At 35.6% G+C, this 20,229-nt stretch overlaps 1 protein-coding gene across 1 annotated transcript in view; it reads right to left on the reverse strand.

Annotated features, from left to right (window-relative positions):
- LOC142344068 (O-acyltransferase like protein-like) overlaps nt 1-14,214 on the reverse strand; it is a 35,779-nt gene extending 21,565 nt beyond the window's left edge. The window contains exons 1-2 of the mRNA XM_075395544.1: nt 14,138-14,214; nt 12,757-12,914 (exon numbers count right to left, since the gene is read on the reverse strand). Of these exons, the coding sequence (XP_075251659.1) occupies nt 12,757-12,859 (103 nt within the window). The 5' untranslated portion in view covers nt 12,860-12,914; nt 14,138-14,214. The remainder of the gene's footprint in view (nt 1-12,756; nt 12,915-14,137) is intronic.
- Between the last annotated feature and the right edge of the window lie 6,015 nt (nt 14,215-20,229).

The raw sequence follows: 20,229 nt of genomic DNA on the forward strand, positions 1-20,229 counted from the left end.
TACAAGTTTTTGTTTGTTTATGCTTCTCTCCAGCTATCCGATGAGACAGTATTACTAATGATTTGAACCTCCAACTATCGGATGGAACAAATAGAGTGTTAAACTTAACCTTTGGAAGAAATTTAAATCGAATGTCATTTGTAAAGTCAGTCGCAATATTACCTACGGACGAAGCAATACAAGTTTCTGTTTGTTTATACTTCTCTCCAGCTATCCGATGAGACAGTATTACTAATGATTTGAACCTCCAACTATCGGATGGAAGAAATAGAGTGTTAAACTTAACCTTTGGAAGAAATTTAAATCGAATGTCATTTGTAAAGTCAGTCGCAATATTACCTACGGACGAAGCAATACAAGTTTTTGTTTGTTTATACTTCTCTCCAGCTATCCGATGAGACAGTATTACTAATGATTTGAACCCCCAACTATCGGATGGACCACATAAAGAATTAAACTTAACCTTCGGATAATTTTAAATTGGTGTCATTTCTAAAGTTAGTTGCAATATTGTCTATGAACGGAGCGATATGGACGGAGCGATACAAGTTTCTGTTTGTTTATACTTCTCTCCAGCTATCGGATGAGACAGTATTACTAATGATTTGAACCTCCAACTATCGGATGGAAGAAATAGAGTGTTAAACTTAACCTTTGGAAGAAATTTAAATCGAATGTCATTTGTAAAGTCAGTCGCAATATTACCTACGGACGAAGCAATACAAGTTTTTGTTTGTTTATACTTCTCTCCAGCTATCCGATGAGACAGTATTACTAATGATTTGAACCTCCAACTATCGGATGGAACAAATAGAGTGTTAAACTTAACCTTTGGGAGAATTTTAAACCGAATGTCATTTCTAAAGTCAGTCGCAATATTATCTATGGACGGAGCAACACAAGTTTTTGTTTGTTAATACTTTTCTCCAGCTATCGGATGAGACAGTATTACTAATGATTTGAACCTCCAACTATCGGATGGAAGAAATAGAGTGTAAAACTTAACCTTTGGAAGAAATTTAAATCGAATGTCATTTGTAAAGTCAGTCGCAATATTACCTACGGACGAAGCAATACAAGTTTTTGTTTGTTTATGCTTCTCTCCAGCTATCCGATGAGACAGTATTACTAATGATTTGAACCTCCAACTATCGGATGGAACAAATAGAGTGTTAAACTTAACCTTTGGAAGAAATTTAAATCGAATGTCATTTGTAAAGTCAGTCGCAATATTACCTACGGACGAAGCAATACAAGTTTTTGTTTGTTTATACTTCTCTCCAGCTATCCGATGAGACAGTATTACTAATGATTTGAACCTCCAACTATCGGATGGAACAAATAGGGTGTTAAACTTTACCTTTGGGAGAATTTTAAATCGAATGTCATTTATAAAGTCAGTCGCAATATTATCTATGGACGGAGAAATACAAGTTTTCAAGTTTTTGTTTGTTTATACTTCTCTCCAGCTATCGGATGAGACAGTATTACTTATGATTTGAACCTCCAACTATCGGATGGACCACATAAAGAATTAAACTTAACCTTCTGATAGTTTTATATTGGTGTCATTTCTAAAGTCAGTCGCAATATTATCTATGGACGGAGCAATACAAGTTTTTGTTTGCTTATACTTCTCTCCAGCTATCGGATTAGGTGGTATTTCTAATGATTTGCACCTCCAACTATCGGATAAAACAAATAGAGTGTCAAACTTAACCTTTGGGAGAATTTTAAACCGAATGTCATTTCTAAAGTCAGTCGCAATATTATCTATAGACGGAGCAACACAAGTTTTTGTTTGTTTATACTTTTCTCCAGCTATCGGATGAGACATTATTACTAATGATTTGAACCTCCAACTATCGGATGGAACAAATAGAGTGTTAAACTTAACCTTTGGAAGAAATTTAAATCGAATGTCATTTGTAAAGTCAGTCGCAATATTACCTACGGACGAAGCAATACAAGTTTTTGTTTGTTTATACTTCTCTCCAGCTATCCGATGAGACAGTATTACTAATGATTTGAACCTCCAACTATCGGATGGAACAAATAGGGTGTTAAACTTTACCTTTGGGAGAATTTTAAATCGAATGTCATTTATAAAGTCAGTCGCAATATTATCTATGGACGGAGAAATACAAGTTTTCAAGTTTTTGTTTGTTTTTAATTCTCTCCAACTATCGGGTGGACCACATAAAGAATTAAGCTTAACCTTCGGATAATTTGATGTTGGTGTCATTTCTAAAGTCAGTCGCAATATTATCTATGGACGGAGCAATACAAGTTTTTGTTTGCTTATACTTCTCTCCAGCTATCGGATTAGGTGGTTTTTCTAATGATTTGCACCTCCAACTATCGGATAAAACAAATAGAGTGTCAAACTTAACCTTTAGAGAATTTTAAATCAGATTGTTATTTCTAAAATTCTGTCGGAACATTATCTATGAATGGAGCGATACAAGCTTTTGTTTGTACATACGGCTCTCTGGCTATCGGATGAGACAGTATTTCTACTGATTTTAATTCAAAACTATCGGATGGAACAAATAAAGAATTAAATTCAATCTTTCGATAATTTAAATTTAGAGAGTCATTTTAAAAGCCAGTCACAAATTTATCAATGAACGCAGCGAAACAGGATTTTTTCGCACAAATACCGTCTCATCAAATACCGGAAGAGACCGTTAGTCGACTGCTCTAAACTACTTGTTAAAGAAAACATCTTGATTGAAAACATTAAATAAGAAAAGGGTCACAAAAGAAAAACTTCAAAATGAATTAATTTCAATCATAGGAGTTAAATTAATTAACATTTTGCAAATCAAATTTAACCAGATCAGGTCTAGCAACTGGAGCAGTATCGTAATTATTTACAAGGTCGATTGAAGCTTCTTGGTACCACCATTCTTTCATATGCACACCATCACTAATAAAATCATCACTATAAGAGAATGTCCGAAAATGCAGTTTGAGTTTATTGTCACCAAGACGGTTGTTTAGAGCTCGGATAACATCAAAACCAGCATCTACTGAGGCAACACGGTTAATGACTTGCCAGATAATTAGGCGTATCGAATGCTGGTTACAGAAATTCCTCAACTGTGTAAGCTGGCCTAAGACATTTTTGATCTCCTCTTTGTACGCAATGGGGTCACCAGGCTTGGGCAACAGATTGTTCCCCCAGAACATTACCATGCAGATGTCATGCTTTTTGATCTCCTCCTTTCTTTCAGTCCACACTCGCACATGCGCGCCACCTTGCGCCAGAATAGTGAAGCTTGGGGAAATACGAAAACGTCCTCCATTCGCCTTAGGTGTGAATCTCCAATAACAATCACTTTCGACTTCTTAAAGAAAAAGTTTTATCTTAAAATTTCTAGCCTACCTAATTTAGAGCCCGATGGCGCCACCACGAGCCGTGTGGCTGGGACCTTGCTAAGTTCTAAAAATTTACAAATAAAACAAACATCAACGGTACATAAAACATCATTGGGGGGTCATCTGCAGACCCAAAATAGACCCCGTGAAACCCTAAAAACCCTATATAAACTATACATGGGGAGCTTTACCATTACTAAAGGAGTTCAACACGCCTAATAAGGCACTCAAAATCAGCAATTTTCATCATTTTACAACTAGAAACGCGAAACGTGCCGGTCGCAAAAACGTCAAAATGACCGTATGTTTCGAGGCCAATTTCTCGAAAACGACTGAAAGAAACAAAACGCCGTTTACATGGATTAAAGTAAAGCTCATGCTGAGTTCAAATCAACAAACAGATCCAAAATTGGTTAACTCTACGACAAGTTATTATCAAAACTAAGTACGGTACCAAAAGTCCAAAATTGACCTACGCCGACTGACGTTTCGCTAAAATACACACTTATTTCTCAATAACGCCTGAAAGAAACAACCCCAAATTTACAGGGATGCAAGTACGGCTCAGGGTGAGTTCAAATCAACAAACAGATCCAAAATCGGTTCACTCTACGAGGAGATATTCCAAAATTAAGGTTTCGTACCAATGACCGAAATTGACCTAGTACGACTGACTAATACTACTATATCTACTACTAGTGCAACTGAGCTATGCAACAAATATATATGGGGATCCTCCCCACTAACTGGGCAATCTGAAACACTACAATTAACTGTCGAATGCTGGCATATGCAAGATTAAAATGGTCATCAATGTAGTGTTTCTCTCCTCAGGAGGTCAATCTGGGGTCAAGTTTCCCGGTCAATTTCTCAAAAATGACCGAACAAAAACAAACGCCCTTAGTACCGTTTGTAGCACTGCTTGAGATACGCATCATATCAAAAAATGAGCCCAATCGGTGCACTCTTCATGGAGTTATAGCAAAAATAAGATACCGTACCAAATCACCCCAGAGGAGAGATACAGCACATTCAGAGCTAAAATTGACCTTCGAAACTGCACAAAACGACATGTAAAATATATATGGCAACAATTCACATTATCAGGTGAATCTAACGCGCCAATAAACAAGCTTTAAATCGCATTATAGGTGATATGACAGAGCTCTGTATGTACCGGTACCCTGCTTCAGCAGGTAAAAAATTGGGTACCTGTCCTGGCCAATTTCTCGAAAACGGCTGATCGAAACGAAACGACACCTATATCAATACAAAGTTTAGCTCAAGCTGGGTTTAACAAAAAAAGTTTCATCAAATTCGGTTCACTCTACAACGAGTTATTGCAAAGTAAAGGTACCGTACCAAATGACCAAAAAAGCAGAGTACTCCGGCTGCAGAGCCAAAATTGAAGATCTAAACCTGCGAAAACGCTATATAAAGTATACATATTCGGAATCCACGTTAGACGGGCTATTCAAAACACTAATTTTGTCACCAGAAGTAACAAAATTCAAAGCTTCAAGGTGGTGTCGGATGGTGTCAACTGCTTCTGGGGCTAAAACCGAGGGCAAGTTTACTGGCTGATTTCTCTAAAATGCGGAACAAAAATAAACCCCCTTAACACAGTTTTTAGCACCGCTTGAGATACGCATCATATTAAAAAATGAGCCCAACCGGTGCACTCTAGAAGAAGTTATAGCAAAAAGTAGGTACCCTGACAAATGTCCAAAAAAGCGTCAATGACTTCAGAGCCAAATTTGACTATCTCAATTCCGTAAAATGCTATAGTAAATGTATATGGGGATACTCCCCACTAACTGAGGATTCTGAAACACTAACATTTGTAGGGTAAATCGCGTGCTTTGTTGTACCGAAATTTGGGTCATCCCGAATAGCCCGAAAATTTGATCTATTTCAACTTTGAACATTAATAACTTTTTGATTAGGCCGATTTGGGAAACCAACCAAACACTGCAAGCACGAGGGGTTCAGTGCTAACAAAATGCAACCACTCCCGTTAAATTTGGTCCAGTACTTTAGCAGATATTAACAAAATACTGTTCTGTACCCCATTTTTTGGGCTAAAATCGAAGCCCAAGATCTCCGGAACCAATGTAAAACAACGTGAAACAGCGTTCCCGGAGCATTTGTGGTTGTAATTCTGGTCCACTTCCACTTTCTAGGTCATGGAAAACCTTTATGGTGAGGTGGGAAAAAATTTCCCACCTCACCATGAAGGTTATGATGTTTTGTGTGTTTTGACATAAAACAACATCCACAGAAATTTGATGAAATCGTGAAAAAAGAAAAAATGTTGAATTAATCCCAGTGCTTGATACAATTAGCTTCAAAAACCTAAATAGTGTCTAGAAAACACAAAACGCACGCCCAAAAACTTGTTCAATTGCAAAAAACGCCACTTCACTCATTCATTGGTTCAAATGACATATTTTGACTACCAAATTTCAAGTTTCGCTAAAATAGACCTTCAAAACTTGGGAAAAGATGGTACAATCTGTATATAGTGATACTCCCCATTAACTTAGCAATCTAATACACTATAATTTTTAATCTTGACACAACAAATTTCAACATTATGTCACCGCCGAATTGGCCGAAATCGGCCGAAAATCGAGGTTCTGCGCCTACAGAGCAAAAAATGACCCACTCCAATCCATAAAACCAGATACAAAATATGTATGGGCACACTCCTCAATTCAATTAAAAACCAACGAACCCATATATGTAGGGATACTATGTTATTTTGGGGTACGCATATTTGCTGAACACAAAATTGACAAAAAAGCAATACCAACAAGAAATTCCTGAATTCACAAAAATTGAAAAATTACTATAAACCATTGGTTCAAATAGCTTCATGGACTAACCAGAAGGGTAAATACTACACAATGCAAGTCACAATAACACTGAAGTCAATAGAAATAACATCTATTCAGGATAACGCAATTTTCATAAACAAAATCAACACAAGAAATTTATAAATTGAGGAAAAAAGAAAAATGTAGAATTGCTCGAAACTGTTAGTTCAAATAGCCTCAAGGGTTTCTTCAAGTTTCTTCCAGGGAGACTGAGTAGCAGCATTTGTATGCATCTGTAGCACCCTGAATTAGTAAAACATCAGATATGCTTCAAAATCTCGGATGACATTTTTTGAAAGCTAAAAGTCGAACTAAGCATTTTGTCGGCGCAATAAGTAACGCAAACCAATTAGACAAGCTGGTCCAGCTACCTAGTTCTAAAACACAACCTTTTTGACCCATTTTGGTGACAAAGTTGAGAGGAAACTATCAAAAATGCGAAACATACTCCTAAAACTTTGATTACTCTGAACTTTTGCTCAAACAAATTAATCTGAAATTGCTTCTGTAAAGATCTTCACACGTGTTTTCAACGGTTAATTAGATGCATTATTTGACGAGGTAGATATACCAGCGTTTAAAATGAATTGGATGGCCACTTTTCACATCGACAGAAGTGTCAGACTATTTGAAAGGAAAAAAAATTACATAAAAATTCCGAATTTCATAATGAGAAAAGTGATGAAAATCCACATTATGGAAAGAAAATAGAAAAAAGATATAGAATAGTTAGTGAGCTTTGTGATTAACTCCATAAATATTTTTTTACTTCCCGGAAACTCTCAGAAACAAAGAAAAATCAAATTATCTACAAAAAATATTCGAAACATTTTTTTTGCATTTTGAAGTCGAATAAAGTTTCTTCCTCAGCCTAATAGACAAAATTCCGTTTTTCCTAATTTTTTCTAAACTAGTGCTCTTAGGTTGTTTTACATGGAGATCATGACGATCATTTTGATTCCATATTTGAAAAAAAAATCATTACAGCATTAAAAACAGATCTACTTTTTTCAATTGTTTGGGACGCGTTCTCGTACAAATTCATTTGATATGGATTCCAAAAAACTTTGGGATGTATTCCTGAATTTTATTCGGCTGTGAATTGAAGCGAGGCAGACAACAATGTTTTTAAATTAAATGGGTGTGCTTTTCTTACATCGACAAACCTGTCAGACCACTTGCAGTCCAACGCAAAAAAAAAACAAATAAGAAGTTTCAAAGTTCTTCGTGGTAAAATTTGATCCAAAAGCCCACTTTTGAAATAAAACGCAGATTGTGGAGTGGGGTTTTATCACTCTTGATGGTTATTTATTTGCGCGAGACGCTCAGAATTGATTAAAACAAAAACTTCAACAAAACTTGCCTGAAATTTTTTTTTGCAATTGTGAAGTCGATTGAAATTGATATCAGCTTAAAACCAAGAATATGCTTCAAAAACGTCTCATATCTTGACAAAATCTAAGTTTAATAGCAATCAGTCTTTTCAAGTAGGAATTTGCTACATTAATTGAAAATTTTGGTGTTCGATTTACCCCAAAAATTTTTTTTGGGAGGAAACTTTTTCTATATTCTCTCGAGTTTTCATTTTGCCATAATTCTTTTGTGCTATGAGCTAATTGTACACTCCTGGAGATGAACCTGAGTGGAGGATCACAAGTAAAGCGTTTTTGATGGTGACAAAAATAAAGGTTCTTATATGGATAAATTTTGTAGGCCAAAACATTGAGATGGGGTGGTTCAATTCTCGATGAGGTGAAACTTTGCTTGATATCAGCTGAAAAACACAAAATGTGCTTCAAAGAAGCTTGGTTCCCCGAAACAACTCATTGGCAATATCAATTGGTCATTTCAAAAAGGATTTAGCTACATTAACCAAAATTTCGGGTGTCCGATTTACCCCAAAAATTCTTTTTGGGAGGTAACTTATTCTTTATTCTATCGAGTTTTCATTTTCTCATAATTCTTCTGTGCGATGAGCTAATTGTACACTCCTGGAGATGAAACTTACTGGAGGATCACAAGTAAAGCGTTTTTGATGGTGACAAAAATAAATATTCTTATATGGATAAATTTTGTAGGCCAAAACATTGAGATGGGGTGGTTCAATTCTCGATGAGGTGAAACTTTGCTTGATATCAGCTGAAAATCACAAAATGTGCTTCAAAGAAGTTTGGTTCCTCGAAACAACTCATTGGCAATATCAATTGGTCATTTCAAAAAGGAATTAGCTACATTAACCAAAATTTCGGGTGTCCGATTTACCCCAAAAATTCTTTTTGGGAGGTAACTTATTCTTTATTTCATCGAGTTTTCATTTTCCCATAATTCTTTTGTTCTATGAGCTAATTGTACACTCCAGGAGATGAACCTTAGTGGAGGATCACAAGTAAAGCGTTTTTGATGGTGACAAAAATAAATGTTCTTATATGGATAAATTTTGTAGGCCAAAACATTGAGATGGGGTGGTTCAATTCTCGATGAGGTGAAAATTTGCTTGATATCAGCTGAAAAACACAAAATGTGCTTCAAAGAAGTTTGGTTCCTCGAAACAACTCATTGGCAATATCAATTGGTCATTTCAAAAAGGAATTAGCTACATTAACCAAAATTTCGGGTGTCCGATTTACCCCAAAAATTCTTTTTGGGAGGTAACTTATTCTTTATTCTATCGAGTTTTCATTTTCCCATAATTCTTTTGTTCTATGAGCTAATTGTACACTCCTGGAGATGAGCCTGAGTGGAGGATCACAAGTAAAGCGTTTTTTATGGTGACAAAAATAAATGTTCTTATATGGATAAATTTTGTAGGCCAAAACATTGAGATGGGGTGGTTCAATTCTCGATGAGGTGAAACTTTGCTTGATATCAACTGAAAAACACAAAATGTGCTTCAAAGAACTTTGGTTCCTCGAAACAACTCATTGGCAATATCAATTGGTCATTTCAAAGAGGAATTAGCTACATTAACCAAAATTTCGGGTGTCCGATTTACCCCAAAAATTCATTTTGGGAGGTAACTTATTCTTTATTCTATCGAGTTTTCATTTTCCCATGATTCTTTTGTTCTATGAGCTAATTGTACACTCCAGGAGATGAACCTTAGTGGAGGAGAACAAGTAAAGCGTTTTTGATGGTGACAAAAATAAATGTTCTTATATGGATAAATTTTGTAGGCCAAAACATTGAGATGGGGTGTTCAATTCTCGATGAGGTGAAACTTTGCTTGATATCAGCTGAAAAACACAAAATGTGCTTCATAGAAGTTTGGTTCCTCGAAACAACTCATTGGCAATATCAATTGGTCATTTCAAAGAGGAATTAGCTACATTAACCAAAATTTCGGGTGTCCGATTTACCCCAAAAATTCTTTTTGGGAGGTAACTTATTCTTTATTCTATCGAGTTTTCATTTTCCCATGATTCTTTTGTTCTATGAGCTAATTGTACACTCCTGAAGATGAAACTTAGTGGAGGATCACAAGTAAAGCGTTTTTGATGGTGACAAAAATAAATGTTCTTATATGGATAAATTTTGTAGGCCAAAACATTGAGATGGGGTGGTTCAATTCTCGATGAGATGAAACTTTGCTTGATATCAGCTGAAAAACACAAAATGTGCTTCAAAGAAGTTTGGTTCCTCGAAAGAACTCATTGGCAATATCAATTGGTCATTTCAAAAAGGAATTAGCTACATTAACCAAAATTTCGGGTGTCCGATTTACCCCAAAAATTCTTTTTGGGAGGTAACTTATTCTTTATTCTATCGAGTTTTCATTTTCCCATAATTCTTTTGTTCTGTGAGCTAATGGTACACTCTTGGAGATGAACCTGAGTGGAGGATCACAAGTAAAGCGTTTTTGATTGTGACAAAAATAAGTGTTCTTATATTGATAAATTTTGTAGGCCAAAACATTGAGATGGGGTGGTTCAATTCTCGATGAGGAGAAACTTTGCTTGATATCAGCTGAAAAACACAAAATGTGCTTGAAAGAAGTTTGGTTCCTCGAAACAACTCATTGGCAATATCAATTGGTCATTTCAAAAAGGAATTAGCTACATTAAACAAAATTTCGGGTGTTCGATTTACCCCAAAAATTCTTTTTGGGAGGTAACTTATTCTTTATTCTATCGAGTTTCCATTTTCCCATAATTGTTTTGTGCTATGAGCTAATTGTACGCTCCTGGAGATGAAACTTAGTGGAGGATCACAAGTAAAGCGTTTTTGATGGTGACAAAAATAAATGTTCTTATATTGATAAATTTTGTAGGCCAAAACATTGAGATGGGGTGGTTCAATTCTCGATGAGGAGAAACTTTGCTTGATATCAGCTGAAAAACACAAAATGTGCTTCAAAGAAGTTTGGTTCCCCGAAACAACTCATTGGCAATATCAATTGGTCATTTCAAAAAGGAATTAGCTACATTAACCAAAATTTCGGGTGTCCGATTTACCCCAAAAATTCTTTTTGGGAGGTAACTTATTCTTTATTCTATCGAGTTTTCATTTTCCCATAATTCTTTTGTGCTATGAGCTATTTGTACACTCCTGGAGATGAAACTTAGTGGAGGATCACAAGTAAAGCGTTTTTGATGGTGACAAAAATAAATGTTCTTATATGGATAAATTTTGTAGGCCAAAACATTGATGAGGTGGTTCAATTCTCGATGAGGTGAAACTTTGCTTGATATCAGCTGAAAAACACAAAATGTGCTTCAAAGAAGTTTGTTCCTCGAAAAAACTCATTGGCAATATCAATTGGTCATTTCAAAAAGGAATTAGCTACATTAACCAAAATTTCGGCTGTCCGATTTACCCCAAAAATTCTTTTTGGGAGGTAACTTATTCTTTATTCTATCGAGTTTTCATTTTCCCATAATTCTTTTGTGCTATGAGCTAATTGTAAACTCCTGGAGATGAACCTGAGTGGAGGATCACAAGTAAAGCGTTTTTGATGGTGACAAAAATAAATGTTCTTATATGGATAAATTTTGTAGGCCAAAACATTGAGATGGGGTGGTTCAAGTCTCGATGAGGTGAAACTTTGCTTGATATCAGATGAAAAACACAAAATGTGCTTCAAAGAAGTTTGGTTCCTCGAAACAACTCGTTGGCAATATCAATTGGTCATTTCAAAAAAGAATTAGCTACATTAACCAAAATTTCGGGTGTCCGATTTACCCCAAAAATTCGTTTTGGGAGGTAACTTGTTCTTTATTCTATCGAGTTTTCATTTTCCCATAATTCTTTTGTGCTATTAGCTAATTGTAAACTCCTGGAGATGAACCTGAGTGGAGGATCGCAAGTAAAGCGCTTTTGATGGTGACAAAAATAAATGTTCCTATATGGATAAATTTTGTAGGCCAAAACATTGAGTTGGGGTGGTTCATTTCTCGATGAGGTGAAACTTTGCTTGAAATCAGCTGAAAAACGCAAAATGTGCTTCAAAGAAGTTTGGTTTCTCGAAACAAATCATTGGCAATAGCAATTGGTCTTTTCCAAAAAAAATTAGCTACATTAACCAAAATTTTGGGTGTCCGATTTACCCCAAATTTTTTTTGGAAGAACACTGAAACCATGTTCTATCGAATTTTCATTGTCCCATACTTTTTTGTGCCATACGCTAATTTTACACCAGTGCACATTAAATTCAAACGCGATCCATAGATAAAACGTTTTATATGGTGGCAGATATTGATAATATGAGAAGGAGTAACATCGAAAGACAAAACAGTGATTTATTGCTTTCAGCTCGTTATAATGTGAGTTTTTGCTTGTTATCAGTTCAAGAACACAAGATACGCTGGAAAAGAGGTCGGTTTTGCGCCAAAATTTTGAATGGCAAGATAACATTTCTTCTTAAGGAAGAAATTAGTTCTTATACGGAAAAAATTGAAGCAAAACTGTTCTATGAAGTTCTATGACTACAACTTTTTCATTGTTGATTGCTAGTTGCGATCTCATTTGATGCGACGGCTTTTCACTGAATAACTCAAGGCATGCGAGGTGTTTTTTAACTTGAAAAAAATGTTTTTCACTTTTCTCTAAATTTTTTTCTTTTTCTATGAAGTTCTATGGCTACAACTTTTCCATAATTCTCTGTTCGCTTAAGACTCAATTTTTCAATTTTTTTCAAGTTAGTTTTTTGAAACATACTTTTTCCCTCCTTTTCATGATATAAAAAACTTTGCATAAAAATTTAATTCCATAGAACTCCCTTTTATGAAAGTTCTATGACTACAACTTTTCATAGACGCCATAATATGAAGTTGTAATTTTATAACTTTTTGAATTATGGGGTCAAGCCGGGTAGTCAACCCCTCGCTTTTCGCTCGAGAGCAGATCGTCTGTAGGTAGAGGGGTATGTTTATTGTCAACAGCAAGAAAGAGCAAGAAAGGTAGAGGGGTATGTTTATTATCTATATTATCAATTCTTGTCATCTTTACCAAAATAACGACAAATCGTTGTCAATAGACGGATAAAGTTTTCTGTTACCTTGGGAGCTTCCTCCATTTATGGTGCTGTTAGCAACCCCACTTGTTCCGCTTTGTGGTACACCTAGTACCCCTCCTGTTGATGGGGGAGCACCGTGTACCATGGTAGCAGCTGCTGCAGCACTTGTCACTGAAGTTGTGCTGACTATACTTCCTGACCTGAATCAAATTCATCATAAATATTTACGCTGTCTTTTTTGCATATAATAATTTTGAGAACAAAGATTTCCGAACCATATTAATACCAACAAAATCTTTTGGTCTATTTAAGTATGAAAATTAATTACCTCAAAAATACAGAAAAATGTGAACTAACGAAAGAAATTTTTGAAGGGGTCGAGGAAATAAACCATCGCGAAAAACAACTAATTTTAGATAGAAATTAAACCCCCAAGGAAGTAAACCCCACGGAAATAAGCCCCCATGGAATTAAACCCCACTTTTAAATTAAAATTTCGGGTCGTGTTAAATTGTTTGGTTGTAATAGTTTCATATCAATTCCCACGGGCCGCTAAGGCATGACCAAATGCGCTAAAACAGCTTTAATAGTCAAGTGGGGGTTTGTTTCCTGGGGGGGGGGGGGGGGTTATTTCCTATCTTAAATTGAGGTGGGTTTTCCGAAACCGGATTTGCAGCATTGTACTTCACTAATTTCACAACGGCTTCAAACTATTTTCAATTCAGCATTTATGACTGCTATGAAAAAACTGGCACGCACTGTATACCCAGTATATCGAATCCCCAAAAACATGTGAGTAAACCCGGGACCTACCAACGTGAATCTCGCTGTGAGGTGCCGAAACAGCGTTTTACTGTAGAAATTTCCAGCATTGCGAGAGCTTTATTTGTCTTACACTCCTGGTCAGAAATACGGGCGGTTGCGAAAAATTGTGTTATCTTTAAACCCTGAATTTTCCCGATTGATTTATTTGTATTTTGATTTACGTTTAAAACTTTACAAGTGCATCTCCATGTCAATATATGATAATCAGTGGAAATACAGTTTTATTTCTACAGTTTAGGTAGTAAAGCTTCTCTTTTTTGAAAGTGCTGCTTTTTCTTTAGGACGTATTTTGTTTCGTCCCACCTGTTGTTTATGCCCACGATAAAATTTTTTTTTATCGTTATATAGCTTGTTACCATGTAAAAAATAGCACGTCGTAAAAGTTAGATCCTCTCAGAATAGAATAGAACAGAATAGATCCTCTCTTGTATTGTCATTGTCATATACAATTAAGATGCTGTACGACCCACCACGCGATCTTCATTTCTCATACTTTAAGGACAAAAGTTCAATCATTTTTACCCGCAGTCATTCTTTTCTCAGTAAGCAATGCTGCAACATTGTAAACTGCCACCCCAAATTGTTTCGGAAAACGTACCTTATGCTTCTGGCTGTGAAGCTTCTGGCACTGTAGGTGGGGTCGAACAGAAGTGTGTGCCGTTGCCAGAGGTCAATGCCAGTTCCAACCAAGGTTAGCACAATCAGAACAGCAAAAGCCACCAATGCAACTACGAAGTATAAGTCGTCCATGCTCAAACTGAAGTAGCTTGTCCGGGTAATGTTCAATAGAGCTCTATTAGTGGGAACCGTTTCCACTAGTGCTTGTTTCAAAAGTTTCCAAAGTTGGACGATCTTCTGTTACACAGATTGAGAGGCCGACTATTTGAATAGATTAAAAAAGTCGATAGGGGTAATTTCCCAACCTTAATTATATGGCAGATACCAAAAGTAACGTTGAACAGAAGTCTTTATGCATTCAATCCTGGTCTTTTGACCCAATATCTGTCGACCACGGTCTTTTCATGAATTGACCTCTCAACTAGTTTTATCATTATAGGTACCGCATAATTTGAAAACATGCGCGTTATGTACAGAGAAAATGATTTTTTGTTGCTGATATGCAGTCAAAGCTTTACCACAATTGCCGAGTTTTTAAAAACTAAAACGTGAGAATTTTGAACCTACAGTTGAAATATTTGGTGGCCAAAAGATAATTTCATTGTTTGATATTTTCTATCTCTCTTGGAGTTGAAAATTATCTCTGTAAACCAAAACATCAAATAAATTTGCTTTTTGTTTTTGTTTTGAAAATTATTTTGCTACCGACGGAAAGGAAACAGTTTGCAACTATGGTAGAGCACATACGTTCGTAATCTATGATTCGGTGTACTTTCGGAGTTACATCTGACTACAGAATGCGTAAAGAAAGAATTGAATCTTGAATTGAAAAAATGCCAATGCCTAGATTCAATTGATGTGTGGCGAACAGAATAATCTATGTTCCCTTTTCAATATGTGCTAATCTCAAAAAAGAGAGAAATTCGGCAACAGATTGTTTGAACAGATTGCAACGTTTACTCAGTTCACATTCTGTAAATAATTTTTCTAACATCGGTATGTTTTAGATGTAAGCTAGAGGTCCGATGACCTCAGCAGTTAACACATCATATTCACAGAGAATCTTTCTGATGGTCTTGCTTTTTAGCTCTTTTTTCCTTTAATGTAGAGCTGACGCAAAGTGAACCAGAAATGATCAAACCCCCCCCCCCCCCCCCCCCACACACACACACACACCGTGAACTAATAATAGAAATCTGAGGGGAAAGCATACATACAATACCTTTACTGATTCGACGCATGCACTAGAAATTGTAGTATAAGAAATAGTTTTGGCTTTCGTGGTGTCAAGACGCATTGACAAAACCCAAGTTCCAAAACCGTTCTAAATGTTCACTCAATTAATAATAGCTCTCAAAATTTGTAGAAGTTATTTGAATCCTGTTGCTATTTTTGTGATTTCTCACTATCATTTCGTGTAGAAAAGGAGTGGAAAAAATTGACGACGACGATGTCGGAAGATATCTGAGTGAAAGGGAATTACAAAGCGCAGTTGATTGATTATAATTTTGAACCATAACCATGGTAGTGACTAACAAAGTAATATAGAATTAATGGTTATAGGTAGCCCTACGCAAATCATTTGAGAGAAATTTCTATGACGTTGTGTTGTCAGTTGTTTTTAATTCATTTGTCGAATTTTAAAAGAGCAATTTACAAAAAAGTTCTGATTAAACTTTGCATACTTCGGCCTCCTTGGGAATATCTTGTTTCAAACTTGTAAAATGTTTCAAGATGTATTGCTCATTTTTTAAAATGTAAATCAAGCTGCGTAACTCAAATATAAAGTCAAAAAGCAAGTGTGTGCAGTGTTCAACTGCTCCCATTGTCGGTCGTTGTTAAATTTTAACAGTGGTGCACTTTAGGTTGAGGGAAAGACTTGATCATCATTTTTTTAGCTCATACGGTTCTGAAAATCATGAATGTCAAAAAACAAGCATTATGTAACTATATCACAGACTACTGAAAACTTAAGTTTTGTTCTTAAGAGGAGAGGAGGCATTTTTCTTGATGATATGATTGACGTACCCGAAGTATCAAAAGTTTTCTGCTACGCTGACGACACGAAATTGCTCTGCCATGGCGAATTCTGCTTGAATAGTGCTCAAAATGATCTATGCTCGTTGTGGTTATGGGCTTATTGTAACTATTTGTCTTTTAATTCAGCTGAAAGCGGTTATTTACATATTAGTAGAATGTCATTGAATAATATACTTCTTGGTGATGTCGAGATTCCTTCGCTTGATAATATTACGGATCTGGGAATTGAGGTATCCAAAACGTTGAAATGGAGTCTTCATTTTCAAACAAAAATAGTAAAAGCTCGTCGATCGTTCAATTACTTGAAGCACAGTGTTCCGTTCAACCTCCCATCTGGAGTTAAATTCAATTTATTCAAGGCATGGATACCCTGCCAATATGCTATCAACTCATCGAGCGTTACATAAGTGTCTTTACGGCAATCTTAAACAACGAGAATTGCATATCTTTGGACAAATTTTTCAAGTTGGACTCAAAGGATTTAAACCTACGAACACTTGATCGTGAACGTCTGGCGCTCACACGAGCTAAGATAAGATGTACAGAAAAATCGTTTTTCTTCAGAGTTGAGCGTATTATAAATGACGCCGCGGATTTACTTAATGTCAGCATCAATTTTTTCAAGGATACTTGCAAATCCAAAACCACAACTCAAAATCTACTAATGGCAATGAGAAATGATAAATATGATTTTGACTTATCTTGCACGTGGTACCTTAGGTGTAGATGTAGTTTCTGTATAGCATGACTCTCTGTTTAATTAATGTTTTTCTAGCTGTTACATAATTTTTATCATTTTTATCTTTGTTATACCATTTGTATCATCATCCTTGTTTATACCCTCAGAAGGTAATTGAAGTCTTATACTACTACTACTATAAGTTTTGAAGCTTTTTAAATTTGATGAAGGTTTGATTTTAACCGGTTCTTCAGCTCCAAGGCTTCATTTTGAATAGCGTTAGAAGACTGGTCAGCAACGAGTGAGCGTGTGTATATAAATGTTTGATCCCCTATAAATGATTTGTGGTGTCGCCCCATATTCACCTCTACAACAAACTACGTCAACTGTTCCGACGTCTCTTGATGGTGCATGGCCTATATGCTATACTATGTTTTTTGTTCAGGCAAGTTTGGTCAAACATTTCATTTTGCGTTGAAAAGTTTATTGTTCACTTTCTCAGTATTTTTGCACAGAATTTATTCTGTTATGTCAAAGCAAAATATTTGGCAGAATTGCGCCAATTGGAGTTTCTGAGATGACGCACGGCTGCTGGACATTTTGGCACTACCGTTGTTGCAAGTTTTTGCTTTTTTTTATTAGTGAGCGTTCTTGTTCGGAAAATAGTGCTAAATTAGTGATTTTAGCTGGTTCGTATCCTTTTAATAGAATTTTCATCGGTTATGGTCTTTTTTCTCAAAACTGATCTTTTTATTTTCCATTTGTTTTTCTACTTCGTTAATTTGACGTGACTTCTTTTTAATTAATTTTTTAAGATATTGTCTGTCGTATTCGAATTTTTATTTAAATTACTTCATTTTTTGTGAGAACAGTCATTTTTTCTGATTTAATCTCAAATCAATGAGTGCAGAGCTGCAATAGTGGATATCATTGACAAGTAGGCTCAGAAGTTTGCATATAACGGTATACCATCCGAGAACGTTTCAGTTGTTGGTTTCTTTCGCATTTTGTTTTTGTACATTTGAATTTATAGCTCAATTGATTTTAAGGCCTGCTGAAGGAACAATCGATTTACCAATTTTGCTACCAAGAGGAGGCAAAAAATGAAGGGATACAAAAAAATCGATTGTATCTTCATTACAGATATATGACCTACAATAATACTTCTACTTTATACTTTTTTATTCAATTGACAACCAACTACTAAACATAATTACTCTTACAACCACTGTCCTTCAAACTGTCCACTGTCCAGAGATTTGAAAGGTATTTGCATTTTTTAAAGATAGTTTTCATTAGACTGCTCAGTTTTATACGTTTTTTTTTTCAAAATTATCTGCTTACCGACTAAGACTGTTCATCGAGACTTGTTGATGTTTGACTGAACAGCTGCTCTGTTTTCCATCACAGGGTATACTGAAATGTCTGCGTAGTGATTGTAATTCTCTTTCGGTTACATCTCTTTTGTCAAAAACTGGCCTGAGGTCTAAGGATTGTTCACTTTTAGAATTGCTTACAAATAATTTGTTTCCACGTTTTGTTATTTTTTAACAACTTTCAAAGAGTTTTTATTAATAACTCTCCGAACTGATATTGGAAGTGAATCAAATCATAGAGTTTTCTATATGTATATAAATCAATTTCATTTCTTCTTTTATTTTAAATGTTTTATCCTCACAATTGTTGCTATTTTAAAAGGAAAGTGCCATCATATATACGCTCAACAGAAACTTGAATCATGCACCCAAAAGAAAAATAGCTGAATAGCTTCTTTGTTACTCTTGAGGCGTAATGGAGCAATCGCAAAGACATGGGGAAAGAACGAATTGAAGAAGAGCTAATCTTAACACTTCACAATCATCTCTAAAAACGAACGATGCCTAAAGTAAATTTTTAATTAAATTTTTCAGATTTTTTTCAAATAAAATAAGAAATGGCAAAATCCAGCACACGAAAATCAAAAACCAATGAGGGTAAGTCTCCTAACTTTGCACAAACCACTTCAAAATGATGGTTCTAAGCAGCAGATGCCATTGGCATTTTTCATTTTAATTTTTTATGGTGAATGACTAATCAAACAAAAACAAGACAAAGATCACAATTGAGGGAAATTGGTTTTCCTACAAATTCTCAGCCCATAAAATTTATGTTTTTATGGGACCTTCTAATTGCCAACAAAGTTTTACAAAGATCAATAAGATAGGGCTATGCAGCAAGATAATTGGGCATATTTGTACACGAAAACTCGCGAGAAATACTAACACATGCATATAAGAAAATAATGAAAAACTCATGATATTAATGTCTCTATTTCTCTACAATATGCAACTTGATAAATTGACGTTGCAGATTTTGGACTCTATCGGAGGTTATTCACAGTGCAAACGCGCACTCAAGAATTAAACAACGGTAAAAAGCAAAGAACCATGGGAACACTGTCTGGAGGGGAACAGCTTGGAGTGCAGCATCCGGCTAAGTGCTACTCATCATCCCTTATGTTCCGACCTACATCCATCGTTGCCGGATGGTGTACACGGTCCTTTTTATAAAATGTTCCAAAAAAATAAAGAACCATGGAAAAATTCATTTTGCTGAAAAAGCTCAATAAAAAATTCACGTGTGTTCTAGGTAACTTTTAAAAATGCAAAAGTCTGGAGAAACGGTTGCAACACGTTTTCTAAATATTAATTTCATTTTAATTTGTTCAAAAACAGTCAGAAAATTTTGCACAGAAAAAAAAGGCGCGCTGAACTTAAACCTAAAATGATAATAGCCAGCGATGAATTAAAATTGTGTACAAGAACAAAGCTGCATGAAACGCATCCAAAATTTTCCAACAGCCCACCAGCCTGCATTGATGCAAAAGAATACTTTCAGTTGTGATTTTGTACTTAAAATAAAACATAATTGGAAACGGCACCTGATCAAAAGTTTTGGAACGTTCAGAGAACGTTTTTCCAGATCTGTTTTCCGCATTTACTCCGTTCAGCAGATTGAAGAGAATTTCTCCACACGATTGAAATCTTTTCCTTGACACTTGATGGAGGAGCGAAAAGATAATCATAGCTCCTCCTCTAGTCGTAAAATCCACAATGAGCTCAATGATTGCCTCAGCTATCTTTTTGTTCCGACCCACCTTAGTGGGGGAGGAACTATATACTCAAATGGGTTTTTTTGTTCAGTCAATTTTGGCCGATCGATATAATCATCGTAGAGAGTTGTGAGTGGTATCATTAGAAAGCCCGTCCAGCGTACAATATGGAATTAAAAAGATTTTTTCAATGTTCGCTTTTTATAGGGAGTTATTGAGGTTTAAAGTTTTATGAATATTAGACGTAATTTAGCTATATTTA

Source organism: Convolutriloba macropyga, chromosome 8 (genome assembly GCF_964194025.1).
Source record: "Convolutriloba macropyga chromosome 8, txConMacr16.3, whole genome shotgun sequence".
Classification (NCBI taxonomy): Eukaryota; Metazoa; Xenacoelomorpha; order Acoela; family Convolutidae; genus Convolutriloba; species Convolutriloba macropyga.